The sequence below is a fragment of the Heteronotia binoei genome, chromosome 7 (assembly GCF_032191835.1).
Source record: "Heteronotia binoei isolate CCM8104 ecotype False Entrance Well chromosome 7, APGP_CSIRO_Hbin_v1, whole genome shotgun sequence".
NCBI classification, from domain to species: Eukaryota; Metazoa; Chordata; class Lepidosauria; order Squamata; family Gekkonidae; genus Heteronotia; species Heteronotia binoei.
In genome coordinates, this window is record NC_083229.1 from 103,146,825 (window position 1) to 103,170,422 (window position 23,598).

At 39.8% G+C, this 23,598-nt stretch overlaps 1 protein-coding gene across 2 annotated transcripts in view; it reads right to left on the reverse strand.

Annotated features, from left to right (window-relative positions):
- The window catches only part of CARMIL1 (capping protein regulator and myosin 1 linker 1), a 203,043-nt gene that overhangs the window by 57,320 nt on the left and 122,125 nt on the right, over window positions 1-23,598 (reverse strand). For both annotated transcript variants that reach the window (XM_060244127.1, XM_060244125.1), the window contains exons 9-20: window positions 22,454-22,529; window positions 21,626-21,714; window positions 20,692-20,786; window positions 18,022-18,108; window positions 15,173-15,276; window positions 13,815-13,892; window positions 13,620-13,696; window positions 11,104-11,208; window positions 10,223-10,292; window positions 6,513-6,594; window positions 4,033-4,132; window positions 3,882-3,936 (exon numbers count right to left, since the gene is read on the reverse strand). In XM_060244127.1, the coding sequence (XP_060100110.1) occupies window positions 3,882-3,936; window positions 4,033-4,132; window positions 6,513-6,594; window positions 10,223-10,292; window positions 11,104-11,208; window positions 13,620-13,696; window positions 13,815-13,892; window positions 15,173-15,276; window positions 18,022-18,108; window positions 20,692-20,786; window positions 21,626-21,714; window positions 22,454-22,529 (1,018 nt within the window). The remainder of the gene's footprint in view (window positions 1-3,881; window positions 3,937-4,032; window positions 4,133-6,512; window positions 6,595-10,222; window positions 10,293-11,103; window positions 11,209-13,619; window positions 13,697-13,814; window positions 13,893-15,172; window positions 15,277-18,021; window positions 18,109-20,691; window positions 20,787-21,625; window positions 21,715-22,453; window positions 22,530-23,598) is intronic.

Below are 23,598 nucleotides of genomic sequence, written 5' to 3' on the forward strand. Positions count from 1 at the left end.
TGTACACTCCCAAGTATTTACACAGGTAGAGGTGTGTATGCATAGCATAAGCAAGCAGTTTTTGGGTTGTGAGAAAGGACCAGAATTAAAGGTCGTGAGAAAGGAGCAGAATTAAAAATGGGAAATACAAAGGACCATTTCTCAGTATGCATTAAGAATCATATCACCCTGGACATTATCTGCCAACTGGGTAGTGCTATATTTTTAAAAAAAGCTATATATAACCACTACAATTTCTGTATTGTCATTCCTTTAGTTTCATATATTTACTGAACTGGTACCTATGTACAGTTGAGTTAAATCTTAAGTAAGTCAGTGGATTGAAGCCTAAGGCACAGGCCTTCCCACCTTCCCACTCCTGCTTCAGCTAAGACTCCAGAAATTCTTCTCCTGGGGTTCAAGAGGCCTTAAGGCAGAGCATGATGCACAAAGCTGCGACCTACAGTTTAAGAAACTAGTCCAAATCACTGTGCCCATCGCCACCATGTGCTGTTACATCGGCACAACTGCTATTATGCTGTTGGGAATGGCACTTCAGGATCCAGCAGAATAACTACCATAGATGCATTGTAAGGTATTTCTAGCCACCAAAACATAACAATTTCCCATTTAGCAAGAAGAAAAACCCAACAAGCACTCTTTCCTTTATAGTAAACCCACAACTATTACAGAAGGAGAATTTTATTGCCAAGTATTTTCCATAGGTAAGGGAAGGAGGATAGCAAATATTAACATTAAACAAGTCAATGTTCCCAGACTGACTTAATCCCCTGAAAATCTTCCATCTCAGCTGGATTACAGGACTCAAGATCAGCCCTGAAAGCATCTAAACCACAGATGTCAATTTCATTTGTTATGAGGGACGGATCTGATGCAAATGAGACCTTGTTGGGCCAGACCATGTGTGTCATAAAATGTAATGCCAGGCAGCAGAGATATTAACTTTATAAAGGACACAAACACAATTAAAGATTTTAAAAAACATTTAAAACATGCTTAAAACATTAGCACTCATTGGTCTTAAAGGTGCTTTCTTTGTATCTCTCCCATGGGATCCTGAGAACTGGGCAAAGAAAGCTCTAGCTCTTTCCTTCCTCCCCCAGAGGACCAGGAAGGGGAGGAGCCTCAGCCAATAGAAGGAAGAGAGGCTTGGCTCAGTAGCTCTGGTGTGCGACTGAGAGAGCATGGCAAAGCAAGCTGTCCATCCCCCCCTTCTTCCCCCAAGGGGGGCCTCAGCCAATGGAGAAAATAAAGGCTTTGTTCTGTAGCTTCTGTGCGATTGAGCAAGCTTGGCAAAGCAAGCTGTGATGCAGAAGGAAGCAAGAGAGAAGGAGAAAGAAACAGATGACAGCCAGTTGCTCGAGGGCCTGATAGGAGCCCTCCAGGAGCCTGATCTGGCCCCTGGGCTGCATGTTTTACACCCCTGACCTAAACTATAACAGAAAGTGTAGTGCTTGTGAGGAAGTCCCTTATAGCTTTTTGAACCAAGGAGAAGACAAAAATTCTAGATGTGGTAGGAAGTCATCTCGGCAACTATCCCTTACCCAGCACAAAAGCCAGGAACAGAATGTTTCAAACTATTTTCCACCATGATTTAGAATGTTTCTATCCTCATCCTAAGATATGAGAGAAACTGAAACCTTATGGTGACAGAATTTGGAAATAAAAATATCCCTTGTAGATAAATCTTGTGGTCAAATTTATAATATGTAAATGTAGCAGGAATTCTGTAGGAAACTTTAAAGGATTAGCGGGTCTTGTTTCAGCCATATGAATTTCATGTGCAAGACTAAAAACCCAGGGGGGATGACATTATGCTAGAAGCGGACATTATACAAACTAGGAAAGCAGAACCATGAGACTGTATAATTGGAAACTCTGTCCTTGACAAAAGAAATGTAACCACTTTAGATTAAAATGACAGCTATCAAATTGCTATATTAATTTGCCTAATCTTCTAATGCATCCCTACTCGATTCGCCACATAATTTGGAAGGAATTAACTTCACATTAGTGCGGTAACCTGGGAATGGTGGCAAAAGTTTAATTGAGGCGCTTCATGCTTTGTAATAGGATTCCAGCACAAAGCTCTACCTTCTAAAATACTCAGATCAACAGAACACCAGTTTATAGAAGCAGAATAAAAATGAATCCATTCAAAATGAGGCAACCGTTATTATACCCAATTGCAGATAAGCTCCAGTCTTTCCTCAAGATATAGGCATCCTTGCTCATCTTCTACAAATGGTCCTAACTGGACTGGTCCACCTCCAGAACATTAATAGCGGAACACTTGCTTCCCAATCACCATTTCTCAAAAATCTTGACTCCACTATTCATCCAGGTATCTCCTTGAACAAGGTGTTTATCCTGATCAAGGGGACAGTAATGACCAAGGCAGCAGTGGGAAGAGACACCCACTTACTCTTAGGACTCAGCAACTACCCTTGAGCAAGAAGTCACTGTGATATGTTAACCTTGGGTTTCTAGGAGTGGAGATGGGCAAAAGTGTGGTAAATGTCCTCTGTCTCGGCAATAAATTGGGACTGTACATCTCATCTTCCAGCTGAGCACTTCCTTTCAGTTATAAGTTGCCATAGTATTTTTTTTTCTGTTTTTAACAATGAAATGAATGGCTTTCAACCTCATAGAAGTGAAAAGCACCAGCCAGGACTCAATAACAGGAAAGAAAAGATTTTAGAATGAATGGATTCCATTTCCAATACCAGTTTATACTGCTCAAAGATTTAAAGGCCACTTAACATGACACTATAGCCTTGTGTAAAAACTGCATGAATTTTTGCTTTGCTTTCACTTTGAATTGCTTTCTGGACATGCAACCTGCTGCTGAGAATCACTAAAACAGATCAGAGGAGAGGAAGCATATTTAATCCAGGCTCCACTGTACCTCTACTAGGTGAACAGCACTATCACCATTTGTCCCATAAAACTTAAGTGATAATAATATGAACCATCTGTCTGGGCAGATGTGAAAGACAATCTGTTCATCACAGCCTATGAAACCAGATATCTATCCTTTTAAAAGCAGACATGCTTTATGCTTTCTTCCAATGTTAGGTAGGGAGTTTATACCTGGTTTTTGCTTACAAACCCAAAGAATATGGAGATTAACAGGTATATAGTTGGAATAACACTTGGCAGAATGATTATTATCTTATGAATTATTCAAAAATCACCGTTGCTATGGTTAAGACTTCATGGCCTATTACATTGGTATAGGCTCAAAACTATTTTTAACCACATTGTCTCTGAGCTGCAACTGTGCATGTACAGTACTAGCTTTTCAGTATGCAAGGGTGCTCTCACAAACTTTTTCCACTCACAAAACGATGTAGTTTAAAAAGACACAAGCACCTCAGAGCAATTTAACATATCAACAGTAATGTGTAAATGCAACTGAAGAAGATAAGGTTTTAATACTCTGCCTTTCTTTAACATAAGGAGTCTCAAAGCCAATTGCCTTGCCTTCCTCTCATCATAACAGGTACCTTGTGAGATAGGTGGGATGAAGAGGGTTCTGAGAGAACTGTGATTGGCCCAAAGCCACCCAGGAGACTTCATGTGGAGGACTGGAGAATCAAACCTGGATCCCTAGATTAGAATCCATTGTCCTTAACCACTATAACACACTGGGTCCTCACGGGTAACAGAAGTTGAAAAAAATAGAAAAACTTCGTATACCAGCTCAACAGTTTCAGATCAGCAATTTCTTTTATATTGTGCTGCATATTATTTGTCTTATAAAATTTAAGTGATAAACTTGAGTAATATGAAAGTGTGACTGAGCAGTTTAGAGTAATTTGAGATGAGGAATGGCAACGCTTAGAAGACATTAAAGTAATGGAGAAAATTATACTCACTGACTCTTCGTCCTGAATCATTTGTACCAAATTATCAAGAACGGGGGCCAGATTTCTGAAGGGAACAACAAGAAAGAAGAAAGGGGAAATTAGGAGTTTTAATCAACTGTTTTTTATTCCTTAAAAAATGCCAAATAAACAAAAACCTTACTTGGATTTCATGTTGTTGAAATTTTTGCCCAGTGCCAAGTGTCTTATTGATCGGTTTTTACTAAGCCAGACTATAAGAGTTGAAAGATCAGATTCTAGGCCTGTGAGTAATCAGATTAAATTCAGAAATTAAACTAATTCCAATAAATATATATTGCTAGAGGAATTTAAATCAACCAAGTTATGCAATCCCATTATACTCTACATCATATAATGCTAAGGGAAATGCTACATTTTCTCAAGGAAGGATTACATGAAACATGCATACACATATACCAAAACCCTTTGGGAGCAGACATTTTAAGAGGGAAATGGGCAATAGGTTAAGCTTCTACTTCTCCCATCCACCTGTTGAAGCAGCTTTTCCTAGTGGTTTTGTTGCATGCATATACCTGTAAGGTTTACGTCAGGAGTCCCCAATGTGGGTCCCATGGGTGCCATGACACTGGTAATACCTTTCCTGATGCCCATCAAATTGATTTAGAAAGTGGACGGGCCACATGGGGCTTTTGACCAGAATGGTTTCTGATTGGCTACTGGAGATTTGACTGGCTGTGTAGATTTTTTAAAATACTGCTTTGGTAGCAGCTGCCTCTGCAGCACAAGGCTCTTTTACTATGAGGCTGAAGGTAAGCTGCAGCAGTCATTTTATGGCTGACTTCACCTCCTGTGGCAGCCATTTTGTGTTAGTGCCTGCCATGCTGTGTCAGAATTCCAAAGGTGCCTACAGGCTCACAAATGTTGGAGACTCCGGTCTAAGTAGACTCTCAAGGTAGAACTACTTGGTTCTTTTCATCCTTTCCAAATTTGCCATTTCCTCATTGAAAACACCAACCAGAGTGTCTAGAGAAAAAATACCAATACTTGTAAGCAGTTTGAGAATGGTATGTAATTCTGCCATCACTAGAGTCTTCTACTCTAGTATAAATCTTAATATAAATAAAATAAATAAATAAATAAAAATAGAGTCTAAGGTTGCCAGATCTCTGGTACAGCCAGAAGAACCCCCGGTCTGGGGGCTCCAATCTATTGCCTCCTAGCTGGTCAGCAGGGGAAACCCCATTTCCAAACATGGACGTTGTGGCCAAAGCCCAGAGCATCACCAACATTGCAAGGTGATGCTCTGGGCTTTGGGCAAACTCTATGGTTTTTTAGGAAGAAAACAGAGTTTTGCCCAAAACCTAGCGTATCATACAATGTCAGCAATGTGATGGCATCACTTCTGAATAACATCATCATGCCATATGTGCAAAACGCACATGTCAGAAGGCTCCCAGAGCAGTACAAGGATCTTCCTGCCAGCAGGTAGGTAGGACCTGGCAATCCTCAGAGTAGCTGAGATTAGGATAGTTTTAGTGTCAATGAACTATAACATAATGTAACATCTCAGGGAATCACTTATGTAAAGGAATAGGATTGTAGTCCATTGCAATGTTCGTTTTACTGCTTGTCTTCTGTCTTTGTAACCCACTTTGTACTGCATAATAGTATGCCATGCCTTAGGCAGGCTTTTCTTTTTTGCTTATCTGCAATGTCTTCCAAGTGTGTAATTCTAGACTTACTAAACTGTTTATTGACTGTCTTATGCTGTCTGCTTGTATTATTGTTTATATTTTGTAATCCACTGTGAGTCTCAGTGAGAAAGGTGGGATATAAATGACGTGAATCAACTGATCAATAATAGAGACCTCTATCATCCCTCTGACATTTAGGACCACAATATATCAGCTATCTAGCATGTTATTATCCTACTGTTCCTCCAAGAAGCTCAGCGTACTCATCTCAGTTTAATCCTCACAAAAAACCCTGAAAGGGAGGTGAAGCTGAGAGAAAGACCCCAGCACAAAGCCACCAATGCATGCTTTACGGCACAGTGGAGGTCTGGACCTGAATGTCTCAAAATACTGGTCCAACATTCTAATTTCCATACCATCTTTGTAAAGAGATCTGCATACAAAAACATTTGCATATAATTCAAAGCATTTTATTTAATCTCTAATCAATTAATCCAAACTAGTCCTGTTTTGAAGCTAGTGGGGGATTTCAAGATTGTTGGAAAGTATGAGTAACATACAATAAGTATCTGATCTATGTCTGAACAACAACAACAAAAAGAATAACTGAAAGAATTAGAATTCAGAATTAAGTTTTCAGATTTTTTTTTGTGTGTGTAGGACTAATAATTTGCTCTATCTTCTTACTCATCTTTATGCCACATTTTACAGTCTCCCATATATAGCACAAAATTGCAGCCCAGGTCTAACTAATATTTATTAAGTGAATCCCGTAAATGTCAATAGGTTTTATACTCAAATTATTTTAGGATTATTGTCTCAGAGCCCATTCCTCCCCATGTTTGCTTGAAAGTCTCATGAGGATTGAATTTAGTCTCAAGTAAAGTTAGTAGGATTGTATTATAAATCATTCAGTCACATCCCTTACTCAGTGGTGTGTACACATGTATTATCTGGATCATCTTACCATTGTCTGAAATATCGAGACTGGAGATATTGTGTATTTCTGCTATACATCCTTCTAAGACTTGTGCCCCTCCTGATCTTAGCTAAAAGGAGGGAGAAAAGTCAGTTATTTTCTCATAGCAAAAGGAATTGAGAGAATATACAAATAAAGAGCAGAGGTTTTGCAAATAAGGAAATTACAATTACTTTATCTTTCTGAACACAATGTTTAAAATCCTGCTTAAATAATATCCCACCCAATGGAGAATAATTTCTCTTGTTACAAAGCATGCACCACAATGGGGAGCTGCAATTAAAATGGATTAAAAAAAAAAAAAGTACCCTTCTACAACTGCAGCTACTGTTTTGTTAAACTTCTGTTCAAATTACTTAGTCTGTGCCAAAAATAGACATGAAGAAACATGCTTAGGGTCATTTTTTTCTAGCACAAGTTGATGTTGGTTGCACTTGCAACAGCTTTTAGATGTACAACTCTCTGTATCTGAGACTTGCCAGTACTTCAGACTGAGAGGAAGAGACTGTGGGGCAGTATCAAATGGGAAAGAAAAGAACTATTCAATAGATATGTTTTATAACATTTATTTATTTGCTTTAGATTTATATTTTGCACTCTCTGCACACAGACTCAGGGTAGCTAACAACAACCAAAAATTACATAATAAAATCACTAAAACCAATACAGAACTAAAAACAGTAAATACATCATTATGGTACTATTCACAACTTCTTATGGCAGTTCACAGCTTCTTCAGTGAGCCAGTTCAATTTCTCTTAATTTCTTAAGTCAACCCTTGCTGGGGAATAACACATGAATAATTTTTAAGCTGAGCAATATCTTTTAGCTTTTTTATGGCCTTAAGCTTCCAGTCAGCATTCAGATTTGTATATGTGTCACAATATAAGCTTTTTTGGGGGGGGGGGTTGTGCAGGCAGGCTCTGCTTCATTTACTAGCTGATATCAATCACTTTGGACAGTGATTTTGTTGTACTTTTGTTATTATTGTTAAATGTAAAATTGACAAAATTGATTAAATAAAGTATTATTTTTTTTAAAAAAAGAAACAAAAGTACTATTTTGTTTATTAGAATGCCATGTTCAAAGATTAGAAATTAACTAGGAGTCTGACCAATTGTTACTTTGTGACTTGGTATGAGAAAGATGAAGTGGAGTTCATATGCACGTTTATCCTGCTACACCTCCCCCAGTTTCACTGGAGAAGAAACCTCTAAACTAGCCTGAAACTGAGATTACATATACCCCCATTCTCCCCCCCAACATGTTATCTATCTTTGTCTCAAAGTGTATTGTGTACACAAAATAAAGTGCAAATACATAAACTGGCAGCCCTGGGGAGTCCAAGCATATGTTCGTGGCATTAAAAGGCACAGACACACCATCCAACTTTACATATTTGCTTCAGGAAATACTGGTATAATACCAGCATATGTACTGCTATCTAGTTTGCCATGGAAAGTTCTTATTCACAAAGTTGTAATTTATCAAATCCTCAGTTCTTCTTTGGCAATCTGATCTATTCTGTTAAAAACGATCAACCTTGTTTTTCAACTAAGTATCAGTAATCCACAAGATGCACAGAAGAAGGAATACAAAGGATAGGCAAGGAGTGAGTGGCTTCTTTAGTAAATGGTCAATAGTAAATAGTTAAGAGGGAAGAAAGCAAGGCAAGAGAGGTACTTACACAGTGACCAAGCTTGTGCGAGGAGAAGAGAAAAGGAAAATCCATCAGTGCTGATTAAAATCATTTTCTTTAACAAATGAGCAACATAAAATATTGAAGCTTTGGGTTAGAGTTAGTATACCATTAATTTGCTGCTGGATATAATGAGGTGATGAAGAAATGAAATGTTCAAGTGCTATTTGAGCTTAAGCTCTATATTCAGAAAGAATGTCCAAGCTACCAACAGGAACAGCATTTGGCTTTCTTCTTGATATTAATGTATTCCTCACAGGAAACTTCAGAGGTGGTAGATCAGAGGCATATGTTTGCAATGCAAATACTGCGGTTATTTGGACCAGCACTGGAATTTTCAAATTGGGCAGCCCAAGCTAAGTGGGCTGCAGACAAAAAATAAAGCACACAAGCGAATAACATCATGAGTGGAGTCTAGTCTGAAGGCAAAATGGAACACAACTGACCCAGAAAACCTTTTTAGTTTAGTCCATTGGCTTCTACACACTAACTCATAACAGGCTGGATCCTACAATTTTTATTTTTTTATTACAATCACTGCATCCACAGATCTTCCCCACTAACCCCAGACACACTGGGCCCATTTCTGACCCCTGGGATTGGGGGACTTCTGTTGTGAAGAGAGGCAGGTGCCTTCAACGAAAACACACACAAGTGCGTGAAAAAGGTTCTGAACCCTGTTTGGCGCTCTCATACTTCAATTGTGGGAGAGCAGAAACAGAGTTCACTGTCAAGAGGGAGAGGTTAAAACTCATCAATACCTCCAGAATGGTGGTACCAAAAAATGGTCACATAACAGAGCATTGGTGAGCTTTTTAGAGATTCAGTATCCAAGACGGGATTGTCCTTACAGCCATCTATATACACCTGGAAGGTGAAGAGTTAAAACTGCATGCAGAGAGAGCCAAGGAGGTGCAGAATATCAGAAGAGAATGAGAGCATCTTCTCTCAGGCCTCCTGTCATTCCAAAGCCTGTCCTTCCCAAGAAGGAGAAGGATGCAGAGAGTCACAAGGCAGCAAGGCTTCAAGACTAGATAGCTAGTTTTTCTTTTTTTGTTTTATTTACTAGAAAATGTATCCTTTGCAAGCTGATGTTTCCTAGCCTCATCTTTGCTGGTATGTTGTGAAAAGAATGCATGTCAGTTAAATAAATTTCTTTTCTTAAAATGTGTGCATATGAGACTTCATCACATCTCCACATGTTCGCCTTACGCTGCTTGGTTACACTACACCCTTCTTGGTGACCAACCATCAAGAGAATTTGAGGGAAAGTAATTTAATTTTTGATGATTGGCAGGTCTCTGCCATACCACAAAATCTTGGAAAGAGCTTTGGGGAGAATAAGGTGAAATTTTGGAAGGGGGTTTGAGTTTCCTCCAAACCTATGCATCATTTAGGCAACTTAGTTGTCTTCAAGCAAGAGGGGAGGGAGAGGGTGAGAGAGAAACCCAACACAATATAATTATACTACATACTAACAGACACATGAATTGGGTGGCTACAGAGGGAAGTCGGAGAAATTGCCCCCCTTCTTTCTCTTCCATGAGCAGGGTTCCACTAATGAGAGGCAAAATGGACAATCTTGTTCTCCTCCACCTTCATACTACAGCCTCCCATTACTACTATGCACAAGTCCCTTAACCCAAGAAATAATATTTTGAGTAGTCAGAAAGGACTCCAGGAGGAGGAACGGGAAGATCCTGCATCATCAACACTTTCTGCTGCCAGTTAGCAGGATCCGAGCCTATGTATTTTCTTTCACCGGAATTCCCCAATGTACAATAACACCCTGCATTTGAAATTACTATGTTTCAAAAATGGGTTATTGCTATTTAGGGGGTGGGAAACTTTGAATAGAAGCCGTTTTACATTCTTTTTTTAACATTATGCAAAATACTCATTTATTTTATGTCTTGTTCTCTATTAGGAATAATATAATTCTAACAATATATTCATAATTACATGCTGCAGTTATTTATGAAGTGGCTGAAAACCCTACCTCACAGCTACTCAGATCCAGAGACACCTCCTTCAAATTTTGGTTACAAGCAAGGCCCAGTAAGAGTGCTCTGAAAAACAAGCAGAATGGAGGATACTTCACCAACAGATCATATAAGCCATATAGAAAAGACATACAGATTATTCTTAAAAGACACTTGGAAATGCAATTTTTAAAGATGAGTTATAGATTATATAGATGTTGAAGAGATTCTGCCGCAGTTCAGATACAACACCACAAATGCTTGAGCGTTTGAGAACACCTCCAGAGGCTCACATAGCCCCTTCCGTGATCTCTCTGATAGGGAGTTCACTTTTGTTCAGGTGAGCCAATTGGCCACGTTCAGTCTTACAATGCATGTGGATACTGGCCTGAGTTCAGTGCAGGGTTTATGTGGGTGGAAAGGTTTCTGGCTGTAAAGTATCACTTTCTCACATCCCCTGCTGATGCAGCCCAATATAGCCTTCAAAATGCTCTCTTGGGGGAGAGGGGACTCTTTACCCCAGAACAGCATTTTTGGAAATATTTGGGGCTGCAATAGGAGCAGGAGGTGAAAAAGTTGTGCTTCAGAGGTAGAAAACAGGAAATATTTCACTGAATCCAACCTGAAAGTAACTTCCAAAACACTGAGCTTTCCTATTCAGCTATAGGTAGGCCTTGGATTCAGCAGTGCTCACAGAAGCGCAGCTCCTGAACCTCTCTGAGAGTTCTACCTCCTCCTTCCCACGTTGTTCATTGAACAGTAGGTGCAGCTGCATAACAATCCCTGGATGAGCTCCACTACCTATTTTTCTACAAAATGACCCCTGGCTATAGGGTTACATAAAAGTCATCATGCAATTAGAAATAAAATCATATGACAACATTCCTAGGACACTTACTTTAGCGGCTCAGGAGGGAGTTTAGTCCCTGAAAGGTTGATTTGCATCAAAGCAAATGAACTGCTGAAAAACTGTTTGAATGATGGGGGAACTTCCTTCCCCTTTCTGGAAAAGAAAACAGAATAAATGACCATCCCAAAGCCCTGACAAAACTAGAGCCTATATGTTCGTAATTATTTTCCTACACATGGCCATATAGTAACTGTACCTATGTGAATTTGCAGTGCAAAAATATTGTTCTACCAAAGTGTCACAGTATACTGTAATTGCATTCATTTGTCAACATAAAATATCTGGATCAATGAGTAGTGCCATCATTCAAAAACAAACTGGAATCTCAGCCAAGTCAGTCGCACAATTTAAGGTGTCAAGATGAGAAGTAGCCCTTGTCATTTCAGATCTCTCAAAAATACAAAGTTGAGGAGAGGAATGATGGTATAAGGGGTAAAATCTTTTACCACAGACATAAATAATTGTTTTTTTCAATCTCACTAGACTGTTACATACAACTAAAACTAATGCTCTGGAGTAGCTACATTATCTCCAGCGACACATTGAAGAGTATGTTTTATCAAAGATTTCAGGTTTTCACGGCTGGTAACATCATTAGGGTTTGTAGAGTCTTTCGGGATCAAGTGCCGTGTTCTACTGGAGAAAGTTTTCCTTCCAGACGTTTTGTTCTCAGCTGCAACGCCACTGAGGATGTTCTCCGCAGCTGAGAACGAAACGTCTGGAAGGAAAACTTTCTCCAGTAGAACACGGCACTTGATCCTGAAAGACTCTACAAGCCCTAATAAGTATGTTTTATATTTGCAACTTTAGAAACTTTTCAACATAATGGGAATAAAAAGCAGAAAATTTAGAGGTAATGTGACATGGTTGACAGGCTTCCATGCACATTGTTGATTTTCTTCTATGGCACCCATCTTTGTGCAAATATATTAAAGAGCTCTCTGCTTCTGCAAACCTTTCCATAAGCACATGTAGATTTCCAGTAACAAAATTAGTGATCTTAATTTTTCTGTGAAGAATCTATTACTTTATAGCTGTACTACAATACTTCAGAAGCTCTTTGATGTAAAACTGAGGTCCTCCAGAACAAACTGGTAATTTTTTATTTTTGTGCAGTATGTTCTTGATAAGGAGACTAGCTTGTTGCTATGATACATATAACACTCTGTAAAAACTAGCTCCCTGTCAACCCAGCTGATCCTGGGCTGACTTCTCCTGCAGCCCTGTTTAAGCCCTGTCCAAACTGGGCTGCAAGAGAAGCCAGCCCCAAGCTGAGGTGGTAGCAGCAGGCTACCTGAGAGTGGAAGAAAAGCCCCTCCAAGTGTAGAGGGCAAGGAAGAATAGGGTCTGCAGGCCACAGCAGGCACATTTGGCCACAGATGCTGTCACACTTTGGTTACATTATGAGAAGACAAGAGTCACTGGAAAAGACAATAACGCTAGGAAAAGCTGAAGGCAGCAGGAAAAGAGGAAGACCAAACATGAAATGGATTGACTCAATAAACGAAGTCACAGCCCTGAAAGACCTGCGAATGGCTCCTAATGATAGGATGTTCATTAGCATTTGAATCTTAATTCATAGGGTTACCGTAAGTTGAAAGCAACCTGACAGCACTTAACACACACAGATATATTCAGTATTACAGTAAGTGATATATTTATTCATCATAAAGCTATCCTATCCGCAGACAAGGCCAGGAGTTCTACATATTCTTTGGGAGGAGACTCCGCAGGAAGCTAAAAATATGACTAATTTAACAAAAAAGGAGTGGGGGAAGAACCTCAAATGATAACTGAATATGCTTCAAGAGGCAAGAAACCCTGATAGTAGCTGAGAGGCAGTGAAAAGAAGATCAGAAAACAAAAAAAACAGAAGGAGATGGGGAAAATGGGCCTGGCCCAATCCATGAGAGTTTATAGAATTCTGGAGGGAATTTATCCCACACCTGATATAATATCCTCTCACAATATCAACGTATTTTCTCAAATATAACTTGATAGTTGAGAACCTATCACAAAAGCAGCAAAAGAAGCCCACCCACTGATCAGATGGGAATTTTTACATGTTAATGTGCTTTCTATAGTTTCCTATGAAATCCCTACAGAAACTAGTGAAAATAGTTCAGTGATTCTTGCACTGCAGTTGATGCGTTTCCAAACATGGAGAAGTATATATGATTGACCTCAATATGAAAGGACATGATTTCACCTGGAAGTGATGTCATTGGGTTGGGGATGTTCTAGTATTTGGGTGGGACTCTATGGATTTTTTGCCATCAAAACCCTAGAGTTTGCCCAAATACAAAAGCATTCCTGTGCAATGTCCTCAGTGTGATGATATCACCCAGAAGTGACATCATCACTGTTTGGGGATGGGGTTTCCCTCACTGGCCAGCTGGCTGGTAGCAGATCAAAGCTTCCCAAAGTGGGGGAACTCCCTGCTGGGACCTGGCAACCCTATATAGTACCTAATTGATAACAAGAATAATAATTTGCACACTGACCTGTGAGAAAAAACTGTCCTGGATAGGCTTAGGATGGCAAGATGCTGAAGGCATCCATGAAGAAGTGCTCCACACATCTAAATTACATGTAAAAAGAAAATAATATGTGCATAAATTAATTTGCAATAATAAATATAGACTTCTATTTTGTAAATTTTACTTTATAGATACAATTCTATTTTGTAAAAAAATTACCATGTCTAATGCACACTCCGTATTGGATAAATCCAGATGTGTAATGGCATTTGACTGGGCCAAAAAATTGTGCAAGTTCTACAAGAAAGGGGAAAAAAGTTTTATTTTTTTACAATATCCATCTCAACTCTTCAAATCTGACTGTTAATTGCTAATCCAATTTTTCACCATTAAATATGTTCAAGCTCAAAATACCCTTTTTTAAAAAGAAAAACTACTGCCTGAATAAGTTTTGAAATGTAAGTCTCAGTCTTCATTATTTGCTCCCTGACAAGGCTCCTGCCCTTAACTGTTGGTATTCAAGTAAGTGGAGATGAGAGGGAATAGCCTTGCTCCTTTTCTATTGCATGAACTAGCAAACAGAGGGAAAAGAACTGTCACAGGGTTTCAATAGCCATGAACATGTCATCTTCCTACATCTCAGGAAGGAAACATAGCAGACTCATTTCTTCCACTGAGCTGTGTCATGAGCCCTGACGAGGATGAGCTGGAAGGGTTAATACACCTGGAAGAGTTGCCAGCTAGTTCCTCAGCTGAACAAACAGCAGCTGACCCATCAATCACTCTCCAGGCACCAGTGTCAGCTGTTGACAATCAATCTCCTCCAAGCTCTCCTCCTCCCATCTCAAGAGTTCGAAGCAGGCTCCGGAAAGAACTTTCAGAGCAAAGACATGAGGCACACCGATGCTTCAGATCTCTCAGCCCTGAGTTCTAACAGAGTCACTGCCACCCAGGGAGTAGGCTGATTGAGACTCCCATATAGCTCCCACCCAGAACCTGGTAACCCCATGGAAACAACAAGTCTATTCTCTGGCTTGCAGCCACGCTCCTTTGTGATTCCTGAACTTCTTGATTTCCTTGGCACCCTGACCTTTTGGCTTTTGGGCATTGACTTCTGATTCTGGTTTGTGATTCTGCATTGGTGACTTGGCTCCTGCTTGACATCCTGGACTGACTGGCTTTGGACTCCTGCCTGCCTGCACCCTGAGAACGTGACAAACTGGGAGCTCTGAAGAGATTCAGGGTGATTCTTCTACCATTGTTTCTTTAGTACTTTCTGTGAGAATGTTGGCTACCTTGCTTAGTTCACACATGACTAGAAAAGCAAAAGGGACAGAAGAAAGTTGTTCTATTGAGGATGGTACACTTTTTGCTATGGGGATACAGTACTTCTGTAACAGCTTATGCAAATCAAGGTGGCTCCCAGTCAAAGGTTGTATTCATTGAGATGTCTTTTAAAAGAAGGGTTGATTACTATAGGTTTGTATGAACTAGAAGAGCCTTCTTTGTCTCTACTGCATTCATTACTTTAAACATGACAGAGTGGTTTAGAAATCATGAGAAAAAGGAGTACCTACTGAAAGATCATCACCCCGAAGAATATTCCCTGAGAGGTCAAGATGGGTGAGGGTGGTAGCTAACAGCTGGTTGGCACTCAGTGACTGGGAAAGGCTGTTCACCCCTAAAATGAAATTGTTAATAGTTACTTTTGTGGTTTATAATGAATGGACATTTACCCTACAAGTATACATTTTGTGTGAAAAATGTAATGCTCTTGCATACTGCCTTACAGCAAAAAAGGTGAATTAATATTGAGGTAAATTGTAGACAATAAAACTAGAATTCCTATAAGCTGATCACCTTCTGGTGATCAGCTTATAGGAATTGCTTTATACAGTGAGGTAAAATATAGTACAAATACAAATGCCTATACAAGGCTCAGATGAAATATAATTAAAATCTTATAAAATGTTTACCAGCCAAATTATTAGGATGCTGTTTGGACAAATGAAATACCCCATTGTTTGTTACTACAAACCGGTCATTCAGCTCCAAATAGACCAGAGCAATAGTTGCTGTGAGAGACACAGAATTATGTCAGTCTATCCCCAGAACATTTACAACTTATATCACAGAAAGCAGAAAACCAAGAGGGGGAAGAAAGAGTTGATTAAAGGGCTACATGGAAAAGATGTGGAGGGTGATCTGGTGAGTGTGCAACTTTAGGCAAACAAGTAAGATTTAGTGATACAATTTATTAACAGAATTAAAAACAAATCCCCAGAACACTTATATCCACAACATTTTGTTTTTATAACTGGACCAATTTTGGTCTCTACAAAAGCAGAACATGAGAATGTTCAAAAAAGAGCAAGGAATGATCAGAAAGCAAGTTTCAATCTACTATGATAGGTAATTTTTACCAACTGAGGGGACCTACACAGCCACTTGTGATTTTGGGCAACCATGTTTGTTTTAAACTGTAAACCTTCCCTTCAGGGACAAGATGTTCTTAGAACAAAGTCCAGTGGCACCTTTAAGACTAGCAAAGTTTAATTCAAGCACAAACACACTTCATCACACAAGCTCACACCTTGAATTAAACCACACAAAAACATTCCTGCATGGTCTACCATCCGGGCTCTGACCAAATCCATACCTGATTATCTTCAGCAACAATTATCTCTCCCCAAACCATACTTTGGACCCACATCCCACCTCTAAACTTGTAATAGGGATTAATCTGTTACATCTGTACATTAATAACTATGCACAACATGAAGGAAGCATAACACTATGGTTGTATGTTGACCTGAAAAGTATGCAAAGACTCCTGCACTGAATTTGAAAAAAGACTGACAGGCAGGATTCTGAGTAAAGTTCAACTCAAAATCCTGAGATAAAACCTGAAATGATATGTACCCATTGAGTACCGGATCCGCTTCAAGATTTTGGTTCCAACATTTAAAAGCTTACACAGCCTGGGACCAACATACCTGCGAAACCGTCTCCTTCCATATATGCCCAGGAGACTGTTACGTTCGGCCTCCCAACATCTGTTGGCCATCCCTGCCCCAAGAGATGCCCACCTTGCCTCAACTAGGGCCAGGGCTTTTCTGATCCTGGCCCCGATCTAGTGGAATCAGTTCCCTACAGAGATCCGGGCCCTACCTGGCTTATTAGCCTTCTGTAGGGTCTGTAAAACGGAGCTGTTCCACCAGGTTTTTAGTTGAGGCTGCGGACATCTATTCTTGATCTGGTTGGCCTCCCCTATCAGCACTGTCACCTGTGTTATAAAATGGATTATCATCTGCCATCCCTATGAGATATCATGATGTGAGATGGCAAGGCTGGGCAATATGTGATATAGTAAACTTCTCTGAGTGCTGTTGAGCTGTCTGTTTTTAAAATGTTTTTATTATATTTTATTGTTTTATCATATCCTGTACTCCGCCCTGAGCCCTATGGGGAATGGGCGGAATAGAAATATACTAAAATAAAGTAAATAAGAAGCATTAAAAAGAGGAAAGGCTGTCAAGTTCCCTTCAAAGCAAAGGGCGTTTTTAAATTGCTGTTTATTATCTCTCTTGAAAAGGATGCCAAAAGGAAACAAAGATTTCCATTTCCATTATCATGAGCTAAGCTTCCCAGGTACAAGTCACAAATAGTTTCTGCATCTAGTCTTCAGTTCTAATAAGATTCAGGCTTTAGTGGAAACTTTTCAACTGTAGCTAAAGCAATGAAATAATGTCTCCAACCTATTGGAATGTTCTACAAGAGAGGCAGAATGCCAAAAAGCATTAGGAGGGGAGATTGTTTAAGATTACAGAGACAGAAAAATTCACCAGTTTTGCAGAGGAGGGAAGGCATTATACACAGGTGTATTAACAGGAATTAATCTGGCTAGAATTTAAATTGACTCGTCTCTTTTGTAGGAACACCAAAGGACTCATCTGGTACACTCTCTGTTAATTATAGAAGGGGTGTGGTGCTAAGGAATTTCCTGTGTGACCGCTTTTGGCATCCCCCCCCAACAGGAAGTGGAAGAAAGTCCATCAAAAAAGAAGGCATAAACAACATTGAGTAAAGTTTCTTTTGCTAGTATAACACATTCTGTTGCCTGGACTTTGATTGTCAGGGTCAGCCCACAATTTCCCCAGCCTCTGAAGGCCAAACAAATAGTTGATCATGCCCAACACCTTCAATTTCATGCATTTTATACTTCAATTTTATACATTTCTACAGAGTGAGTTGCACTTGATATATCTAACATAAGTTAACAGCGATGGGCTTAATTATAATCTAAGAATCCAGCTACTACAGTAGGTCATTTTTTTTTTTGCAAAGAGGAGCAAAAGTGGTGCTCATTCATGCAATAAAAGTTGCAAAAGCACTTAGGGCAATTCAGTCATTTATCATGACATACCTTTAGGTGACAATGAGGTTTTAGATACATTTAAATGTGTCAGCCCCTTTGGTAGTTTGGCAAATTGAACACTTAGTGAGGACACACCTGTAGAAAAATGAAGAAGAGCAAACATGAGATGTTTAAGTGATTAAACAATAAGAATTTGTGTACATTGACACATACTGTTGTCAATGTTTAAACAAGGCAACTCAGCATGTCACCTGCCCTAGCTACTCTTGCTTATGGAAAGGAAAGGAAGGGGACACAATAGGAACTTGTACCCATATTCAGATCACCACCTCACACATGCTGCTGTCTCCACCCGAGCAAGTGCAAGGTAAAAAGGAGGAGGTTGCACTCTTGATTTGCACCCTCAGGTTCCCAGTTGCTTAGCTGTAGCACCATCACTTTGGAGCCTTCCTTATGTATGTTTTGCAAGAGGGTGCTTGTTGATTTTCTTCTGTTTCTCTCCTTCTGCCATACATTGTTGAAGCTTATTAATGTTAAAATGATATCATTTTCATCATTGAAGCAGATACATTTTTAAAAATGACATTTACACTCTGATGTTGCCTGCAACAAAAGCGGCAAAGTGCTTCCTTAATAGTTACTGTTATGATTCCATACTGACTGATAAAACAAGGGATTAATGATATCCAGTCCCAGCTAACTGATGTACAAAATGGGGCTTGGGCCTTGAAATCTGGATTCGAAGCACTGTTCAAACACAGACTTACAAACTAACTTGTGGCAAGTCACATCTACAAAACCAGAGAAGCTCTTAAAAAGCTTGATGGGAAGGTAATGGTACAATACATGAAATGGAATAATTCTGCATAGAATTGCACTGTAAGTGAAACAAAAACACAACAGCTTAACATCAAGACAAAAGAGATGTCTTATTTGCATAACAATTACAAGCTCCGTTCACTTTCTAAAAACATTTGGCACATGCCATGAGAGGTGTATGCAAGCCCCATGGCACTCATCAATGCCACATTAGGGACCATGGGTTTAAATACACCTGCAGGGATGACGTTCAGAATATTTGCTGGGAGAAAAGTTCTGTCAATCTAAATGGAATTAACTCTTAAGAAAAAGTGTGTAAGATTGGGATAACAAGGCTTCAGACAACAATTCTTGCAAAGTTAATGTAGCCATGCTTCTCTCTGTACATCAGACTGGCTGGCCGCCTGGGGTACCACTTGGCCTAGAGGCGCCATAAGGTGCCCCCTCTCCTCATGCCCACTGCCTTCCTGACTTCGCTGAGGCCTCCCAAGGCGCAGGAAGTCTTGGAGAAGTCAGGAGGGCATGGTAGTGAGTATGCTCACCTAGCTCTGAGCGCGCCCGGTGCCTTCCTGACTTTGTCGAGGCCTCCCGAGGCTTGGGATGCCTTGGCAAAGTCTGGGGCATGGCAGCGAGCGTGCTCAGAGCCTGGCTCTGAGTGTGCCTGCTGCCTTTTTGATTTCATTGAGGCCTCCCAAGGCTCGGGAAGCTTCGGCAAAGTTTGGGGAGGGGGCATGATGTCATTGGGGCATGCGCGCAAAGCACGTGTGAATAAAACACTTGGGGTGGGGGCAGGGGGTTCGGCCTGGGGTGCAAGAACCCCTAGCACCAGGCCTGCAGTCCACCCCCAAATTATTTATTTTTGGTACTTTGATGAAACATTGCAAACGCTAACATTGCAAACACTTTGTTCATAACATTTGGTACAGTCAAGGCTTTTTTTTGTAGCAGGAACTCCTTTGCATATTAGGCCACACACCCCTGATGTAGCCTATCAAGGCTTTTTTTGTAGTAGGAACTCCTTTGCATATTAGGCCACACACCCCTGATGTAGCCAATCCTCCAAGAGCTTACAGGGCTCTTCTTACAGAGCCTACTGTAAGCTGCAGGAGGACTGGCTACATCAAGGGTGTGTGGTCTACTACGCAGAGAAGTTCCTGCTACAAAAAAAGCCCTGGGTACAGTTATAGGAGAACCCCTCTGCTGTAATGTACGCACAGAATATTTAAAAATTTGGGTTTAAGGAAGCAGAGGAAAGGTGATGGACAAACATTAGGGTCCAATAAATGGCTTAACCAAATATGGCTCAGAAACAAAACAGAATCTCAATGAGTTATGATTCAGTGCACTGTTGTACAGTGATAAGCTTATCGTTCATTATTTACTGGGCTGACTCTGGATGCTTACAATATGGACATCTACAAAGGCCTCCTCTCTCCAAATACTGCTTTTAAACTTCATTAAACACACAATACTCTTCAATACACACATTTAATGGAAACCTTGTGAAATGGAAAGAAGAGTCACTGTTGTCTGTAGCACAACCACTACATTCATTATCAAGATTTCTAAAAACACAAGGCCATTTCTTCCCTCTCTATTCAAAACCACTCACCCCCTGCCATCTGAACTGAAAAGTCAGCAGTCTTTGTGAAAACAAAGCAGTCCAGCCTTAATGAAATCTGTAGACACTGTAACGATTAAATGCTGCTTGGTTTGCAGCTTAAGCTTAGGGATGTGAACTAAACAGAAACAATTCTCAGTCATTTGTGAACAAAAGATATTTACAAAGCGATTACACCAGGCAGACTGCTATATTTTTCAGATAAAAGCTGAGCAAAGAGCGCTAATTCCCTTATTAGGTTTGTATCACGAGGGAGAAAAATACAAGTGTTACAGCACCTCTGTCCTCCAAGGGGTTGCCAGCAAGGTTAATTGTATTAAGTCCTGAGTTGGGATTATGGGATAGGGCACTGGCCAGTTTTTGTGCAAAATCCCTACAAGAAAACAGTAAAAGGAATGATTATATCATAATTTGCATGATATTTTGCAAAAGCTTTATATAAAATGACTATTATAAAATATGATAATTAAAACAGGTAAGCTGTGCATTGCAATTTTTCTCTTACATGAAAGGTGTCTGTGCCCATGGGTAATGTTATGCATTAACATTTGTTTTCTCAGTGTGCTGCCTCCAGCCATGCAAAGAGGTAAGCATACAAAGTGGAGAAAATATCCCAGGCCTGTTTAAGAATGCAACACTATTTACTACCCTGTAAATAGTGTTGCATTCTGACTGTACTTACACTAAAAGCAGGCATACTATTTTGTTTTGTGCATCACATATTTACACAATAAGCTCAAACACATTTGTAAGGATACTTCAAGTCAGACCAATTCTCACCAGGCAATAATTAAGGTCTGAATGATTTCCTGGTTAGGTTTCCTTTGAATCATAACCAAAGCTATAGAACAAAGTTTGAGTTTACCGGCACCTTTAAGACCAACAAAGTTTTTATTCAAGGTACGAGTTCTCCTGTGCATGCAAACTTCTTCAGATTCCTGTGCACACAAAAGCTCATATCTTGAATAAAACTTTGTTGGTCTTCAAGGTGCCACTGCACTCAAATTTTGTTCTACTGCTTCAGACCAACACGGCTGCTCATCTATTACCAATGCTGATTAAAAATGAAGCATGCACAATTAAAGTTTTTAACTATTTGGCAAAGAAATTAAATACACAAGAGGCAGAACTTTGATGTTGCACTTTAAAAGTTCACTCTGACATTACTGTACCTTGCTAAATGCTTGTTACTGATTAATGAAAACCACTTACGTTCTAAGACCTGCGTTCTCCAGCACTAGTTCTTCCAGTCTATTGGATCTGCTCACCACCCTCAGGATCTGCTCACAAACATCAGCGGACTGCCATGACAACAATGTGGCAACATTAGGTATCAATAAAAACAAAACAATAAATCAAGGAATTACATGGGTTACTGTTGGAAACCGCTATTGCAAGGTAGGGCTCCACAAAGGGGCTACAGCAGTCCTCTGAATCAGAACTCTGAGGGCATACATTGGTTTACACACTTCCAGTGTAATTCAGGCACACGTGAATCTGCTTACAAACATCACAGTCCCAGTTTGGAGCACTCACCACACAGAAAGCTGCTTTTGTTGGTAACCACAGAACCTACATCACACATAGAAGTCCCTGTTATACTTTCACTTAATGGACAGAATCAAACTGGAAGTGGCTGTACTCACACCTGTTTTTTCCCTCTCTCAAATATGTCATGCTAGCTAAACAAGAATAGTGCATCTCAGAATCTTTTGCTGGTTAACACCAGAGCACTGCAACGTTTAATTACTTGAATATAGGAAAGCATATTTACTGCTGTCTTTTTATTGCATTCACTATTTTCTCAGAAGGGATGTTTTTCATGATCCAAAACTACTTGAAGCAGCCAAATATAAGATGATAATTCAATAGCTGCTTCATTAAAACATTCCAGATACAATATTGTAGCAGAGTTATTTCTAGGAATTTATGGTGGCACACCTCTTTTTGTTAGTAACTAGTGTACTCTAAGATCACAACAAATTCAATAAATATTAAGTTACAAAAATTGTGACGTCAATCCTTTACTTTTATACTTACTAATTTCAGATCCTTGGAGGAAAGCTTTGTAAACCACTGGTTATATTCTAGAGCAGCAACTATTGGTATTAAATCCCTACAAAAAAAAAGCATCACATTGTATAAAATAAATTACTTTGCATAAATGATGAGAGATCCATGAATATTGGTATATGTGTCAGCATTTTGAACTGAAGTTCATGAAATGTTTAACAGCTACAATTTGAGAGCACTTTATAATTTGTAGTTCTCTGCCTTCTCTTTTCCTAAGCAGGCAGCTGTTTGCTCTTTAAATCCTTTTGAAAGGCTGGGAAAGCCTCAAATAACAATACTGGGTGCTGCAGTAAAAAGAGAAAATTAGGTAAAATCATCTCTTTCTCCCTCTTCTGCTTTCACAAACCACTAGTGAAAGAGGGTGAAGGAAGCACTTCTACCTGATTTCTTTATTGCTGCAATACCCTACTGAACTGTCACACATTTTGCTCACAAGGGCCTCCTGACCACCACCACCACCACCACCACCACCTAGCATTGCCACTGCCAGCTGTAGGTGGGGAAATATCTGGAGGTTTTAGGGGTGGAGCCTGGAGAGGGTGGGGTTTGGAAAGAGGAGGGGCCACAGCGGGGTACAGTACCACAGATTCCACCATCCAAAGCAGCCATTTTCTCCAGGGGAACTGATCTCTGTCATCTGGAGATCAACTGTAATGGTGGAAGATCTCTAGGCCCCACCTGAAGGTTAGCAACCCTACCACCACCCAAATATTTTCAGACAGGGAAGGCAGGAAAAGATTCCCCTCTGCCCAGTCCTTCCATGAACCTTTTCATTGGATCCATCCCACTGTAGATGTTGTGAAGTGAGTACCATCTTAGGAAGTGGTTTTAGCTCATGGAACTACAATTTACCTTTTTTTTATCAGCTTGCTTCATATTTAATCCATATAATCATTACTATTCCTAAATGAGCTGAGCATTTAAAGGCTTTTAGTCCACCAGATAATTTAACATAATCTTATGACTGGATGAATCCAGGCAATATCTCTGGTCCACCAGAGTGACCAAGGAAAATGAAAGACTAAACAAGTTAATATTACTTTCCACATATAGGCTGTATACTAATTGTATAGAGGATTTTGTGTGTGAAATGGTGTTCTCTTATTTAATTC